The sequence below is a fragment of the Rhea americana genome, unplaced genomic scaffold (assembly GCF_003343005.1).
Source record: "Rhea americana isolate MKP2758 unplaced genomic scaffold, rheAme1 scaffold_99, whole genome shotgun sequence".
NCBI classification, from domain to species: Eukaryota; Metazoa; Chordata; class Aves; order Rheiformes; family Rheidae; genus Rhea; species Rhea americana.
In genome coordinates this window covers 985,684-991,416 of record NW_028187188.1, presented here as the reverse complement: position 1 = coordinate 991,416, position 5,733 = coordinate 985,684, and the positions used below count along the sequence as shown (strand labels likewise).

General features: G+C 38.0%; 1 protein-coding gene across 3 annotated transcripts in view; it reads left to right on the top strand.

Moving 5' to 3' along the window:
* Window positions 1–5,505, top strand: part of EMCN (endomucin) — a 54,072-nt gene extending 48,567 nt beyond the window's left edge. For all 3 annotated transcript variants that reach the window (XM_085325594.1, XM_085325595.1, XM_085325596.1), the window contains 2 exons: window positions 2,381–2,454; window positions 3,733–5,505. In XM_085325594.1, coding sequence (XP_085181720.1) covers window positions 2,381–2,454; window positions 3,733–3,738 — 80 coding nt within the window. In that variant the 3' untranslated portion in view covers window positions 3,739–5,505. The remainder of the gene's footprint in view (window positions 1–2,380; window positions 2,455–3,732) is intronic.
* Window positions 5,506–5,733: the final 228 nt, after the last annotated feature.

Below are 5,733 nucleotides of genomic sequence, written 5' to 3'. Positions count from 1 at the left end.
TTTTGCAGCTAGATACTTAGCACAGCATCAAATTGCTGAGCCATCAGATTTTATAACTGATCTAGACAACTGTGTGCAGTCTCAAGGTGTATTGCAGTTCTGTACCTAAAGCAGTTCGTTACCCTCTTTACTCTTGATCAGAGAGCGCGTGTGTGCCCATTTCTTCTCCAGAATATAATCGTTCTGTCTTCGTGACTGAATTGTTAGCTGGCATTAATGACTATAGACTCTGTAATGCTAATGTCTTCAAATGCATTAGCAATCATAAAGCAGCGATAACTTTGTTTTATTCCAGAGTTCTTACCACACGCCTGCTCTCCTGGGAGCAGGGCAACAGTGACAAAGTGGCACAGAGCTATTTAACATCGAACTCTCATCAGACACTCACTGATATTGCTWGGGGGACACTGACACACAGCAATATTTTAAGGCAGTTTGATATTTCCGTGGGTTATGTATATAGTACTGGGAATTCCAGGCAGGGAACATGACTACCTGTTGGGGTGCGCTGTGTTCTCTGGTCCGGCATAAAGCAAATTCACCACTATTGTAGCACCTCAGCTGTCGGTAGGTATGGATCAAGCAGTCTGCTTTCTGTAGCAAGCGTGACTTCATCTGTTTTATAATCTGATCCAAAGCCTATTGGCCCTGGGAAATCAATGGGGAATTTTCCAGAGAGCTGCACTGGCTTTGGAGCGTGTGTTTAGAAGTGTTATTCTTCTGTGGTAARAAGTGTGGAGCTTCTGTGCAAGTCTGCCTCCTTTCTAGTCTAAGGTTTCCAGCAGAGAATGGGACTGATAACAAAATATTCATATTTTCCGCAACTACTGAAGTTTTCTCCACTGCAATACATTTTTCAGTAAATTTCTCCTACATATTTTTAAAAGTTTGCCCCTTTTGCACTCCATTGAAACACTTATTTCTTTATACTGAACAAATATCTAGAAGCAAGGTAGGTTAAAATATGCAGAAGAAARAAAAGGGAAATAAAAAATGAGAACAATCCTTGAAAATCTAATTGGTTTGTTAATACAAAACTATACAAGAATTTGAACTGGTTGACTTTTTTTTACATTTTCAAAACAAGATTTTTATCTAACAAAAACTTACCAAAAATATGTCAATCTTCTTGAAATATTTCCTTTTTTTTCTGCTAGAAAAAGTGCTTTCCTTTTCTTTCTAAATTTATGTAGTGAATTGTTGAAGTAGTTGTTGAGGGGTTTTTCAGATGAAATTTAACATCATCAATACTTCTCAAGCACTAAGTTGACAACATTTTTATAATGTTTCTGAAATAATTTTATCCCAAATTGAACACTTGGAAATGAAAACAATTTCAGCACATTATTGTTGAACCATTTTCAGTGCTTCTCATAGAATCCCATTGGATACAAAGTTTTCTACTTGTCTCTGAAAGGCTGCACTAAATTTAAGAGCACAGATTGCTGCCGAGAAAAGCTGCCTGAAAACCATTGACTACTCTTTTCTATTTTCTTCCAAATGGATTACAACTATTTAATTTGACTGCTAATTAGTTAAATGCCTAATCAGTGAATTTGTTGTAATCCTAATTTATTTTACGAATTTTCAACTCCCATATGCAAGCTATTTAATACAAATTCTACTAGAATTTAGTACATCACTTTCTTGTATCATCTCTTGCATGTACTGGGAATTACCTTATTTTTCACAGGTGAGCAGAGGGGCAGCAGGCTTTTTCCTGAATGTATTTGGGTTTCACTAAGCTAATGTCTGTTTAAATGGGGCTCTGTCCCATCTGGGGCTATGATTCCCTTTTCATCCTTGTGCCAGAATCTATGGTGTAGAGCAATCTCACTGACGTTACTGGTACATAGGCTTGGAAACASGACAACCGTAAACATGTCCTCACCTGGAGGCATATTTGTCTATATGTAACTGATGGCAGTAGCTCAGCTTTTACAGGGAAGGCGGAATGAGAACTGTCTGCAATTGCTGCTGAAGTTGTTAAATGCTCATTTTCCTGCTTTGGAGGAACTGAGCTACTGTCAGTGATATCAGAAAATTTTGGTTTTATAGATGTATCTTTTTATAATTTAATGCTTTAATCATAGTTTAAATTTAATTTAAAAGTCTTAGGTTTTTTTCTAACCTCTCCAGAACCCACTTGGAAGTAATTCTTCCTAGTACCCCACCATCTGAGAGCAAATTATACAGGGAATAAGCTATAAACTACCAAGAGAGTAGTGAAAATCTATTGTGTGAATAGATTTTGCCTTTTAAGTAGGTCTGACAAGGAGACTGCCTAGTTTGTACAGTGAACTGCGATGTGTTCCTGCTAGACTCATTTGTCTTCTCTTTATGTATTTAAATGACCCAAAAGGCATTTTCTGTTTCTTAGGAGAGCACTCATCTCAGGGGAAGAATAAAACTCGACAACGTGATGATTCTTCTTCACACATCAACAATAAATATGTAAGTTTATTATTTTCATCTTGCTTCCTATAAAGTTAATATTTGTTAATCTCAGTATTTTGCCATGTAACTAAAAAAAGAGCTAAAAATACTCAAACAAAAATGCCCTCTAAGAGAAAACACTGACTTCAGTTGGTGGCAGCCTCAAGTGGCAATGGCTTAAAAAAAGTTCGGCTTGAGCAAACTGTCACAAGTAAGAATCCCAAATAAACTGAGGCTGATGAAGTCAGCAGCAGGTGAAGAACCTGCCACCTTGCAGAAGCAGACCTTTATGAATATAGCTTTTTAGCTTTGACTGTTAAGCATTCGTTTCCTGTTTGTAATTCCTGAGGCCATTTACCTTTTGTATGTGCAAGAAATAACAGATTTTTTAATGCCATTGCCTATTAAAAAAAAAAAAAGGCCTCGATACTACCCAGAAGTATTCAGCTTTCTTTGATTTTCTGAAAAGTCTGTGTCCATTCCACATTATGCAAATTCAAGCACTTTTATTGAGGTACTTTCTTATAGTTTAAAATTTTTGAATCCTAGCATGCAAAAACTGGCACGTGTTGGCCTGTATTTTTATGTATGCAGGGACAGGGACTGTCAGAGCACCTATGAAGGCTGCTGTTTGAGAAGTAGGTTCTGCATCTTCCTTCATGTGTGGAACTTTCTCAGTATATAGAGTCCTTTGTTGAAGGAGGGAGAAGGAAGAGGAGGAGGCAGTGACTCTGGGAAAGGGCTGATGTGCAGGAAGGGTCCTGCTTGAACAGAGTAAAACAGGGAGGCAGATGATAGGGATACCTTGAGAAAGGAGGTGCCAAAGCATATGTTGGGATGGGCCTAGGCATGAGCTGAGGCAGCTGTGTTGTGCCCAGGCTAAGCAGAGCCTTTGCACCATCATAGGATGAAGCTCCCCTAGAACAAGTCCCATCCACTGAGAGATCTGGTTGACCTTTTGCAAAACATCTCTGACCTTTTCAGCCCACTCTCATTTCCCCCAGCACACACACTGCCCTTGTCCCCGTATTGAGCTTTCCTGTTACCAACAGTAAGGACAAAATAAGTTACTTTGCCACTTAAATTGGAGCAGCAGAATGTAGTTTTACCTTACATTGCTCAAAACCCCAGAGCTAGATCTGGGTCTGTGAATGTAGGCTATTGTCCTGGACAATGGATTTACTCCTTGATGTCTATTCCATGTTGGATTTACTCTGTTATTCATTTTGGCTTACTGTTATGATCCTGAATAATAATTCCTGGAACAATAATCTCGAGATGCTGTTGTCATTTCAGATGTGAAGCAGCCTGTTTTATCACTGTGTGCAAGAACTTCCCAGCAAAGCTGCAGTTTCACAGGAAATGTGGAGCAGCTGAAGCTTCTAACCAGACAGGACACTTGTGTTAATGACCAGCTCTTAACTTCCAAATCTTAAGTGCCTCCTGTTCTTCTGGAACGATATGTGCTTTTTCGATGGCATAATAACTGATCTATCTTATGTATTTATTATTTCCACATATAGTAAAAGCAGGAAAACTTTCAAGAAGGATGAAAATAACGTAGAAAACAGGTGAAGTTTGGCTAGTAATTATTAAAAATGTTTTCTACATGTACAGGAGGTAATACATTAACATACTTTCTTCAACTTTTTTTAGATAGGGTTCTTTTAATTGTATGTAGCAAAATGCAAACAGGGCCTGACCCTTGAAACAATACTGGGCAAATTGCCACTACAATTAATTCAGTGATTTCCATGAGACTCCTCACTATAGCACACACTTTGCTTGTCGTAAATGTTTACAGGAGGGGATGCCTGGATGAAATGCTGAAGTGTGTGCTTTTTTTCTGTGAAGGGGAGGAATATATCTTGCACTGAGTTTTTTTTCTATAAATTGCTGATATGGTCCTTGTAATGTAGCAGGCAATATAGTTTATTTTCACCTTTTCCTTGGCTAATCCCTGCATTATGTGTGCTGTATATACATATAGTCTTCTCTATAACCTGTGGTGCACAGTAGGGATCAGTGGGATAAACAGCTTTACAGACAAACTTTCTTCCCTGTGTTGAGAGTAATGCTTGGGATTCCTGTTGCAACTCTGGAAGTTTAAAGAATGCTTCAAATGATAATTACAGACTATCTTAATTTATATGGGGCTGGCACTTCAAAAATATTGAGTAGAGCTTTTACCTGCATGTATCCTGCTTTTCTAGAAGTATAAATGTTTGAAAATTGTATTAACAGGGGCATCTGCTCAGTCTCAGTCCACTGACTCTGGCAGTCTGTTGAGAAGCTCCATTGATTTATTGGGAAATGAAAAGGAGACAATCAGTGGTGTAAATGTGAGACCAAGAGCCAGGAATTCCTGAACAATAATCTAAGTTTTTGCTGCTGTGCTTTTGAGGAAMCTCTCATCGTCTCTTACCAGTTTCCCTCTCTTAACTAATGAAACATACCTAGCTGTCTGGTAAGAGATTGAGCAGATTTGTTGGTTCATGTTTATACACAGGATGTTCATGTCTGTATACTGGACCATTTCCACTTTCATGGGTTTAATGCTCTGTCTTAGAGGCACCAAGATAAACTTTTGATGAAGCTCTGTGAAAGATGGAGAACCAACAATTGTGCTATATGCTGCAGCTGCATTTTTATGGTTCATTCAAGTATTCCTGGATCACTTGCATTGCTCAGGAACAGAGGAGTCTTTGATGCCTACTTTGGAAAGGTCAGGACATCTAAAACATTAGTTATTTAGCATCTATATCTATTCAGATTCCTGATTGCTGAAATTCCCCATGAAGAAAAACAATCATTGTGGATTTTCATGATGATTAAATATATATATATATATATATATACATGTATGTATGTATGTATGTGTGTGTGTGTGTGTGTGTGTATATATATATATATATAATAGAATGTTGAATCCTACTGAAAGAACAGTAGAAAGGAGCAGAGAAACATTATGAAAATAAATATATTTGTTTCTGTAAAGCTTGTTTGGAAACTATCAGTGTGTGTGTCAAGAAAAATTAACTGCGTATTAAAAGTTATTCTTTCTATTAAGAGGCTCTTATTTTTCTCTTTGCACATTTGCAATTCCTTGCCCATACCCAATACAAGTATCGGACATTACTCTGCATTTCTGTTGCACTGGGTGAACTCAATATGGTAAACCTTGAGGCCAGACATTAGATATTCTGGCAATGTGGTAGCAGAGGGAGCATTAGGCCTTGCAGAAGACAAGCTGGGGGTGGAAAATGGAAAACTCTTCTTCAGTGCGAGAGACAACAG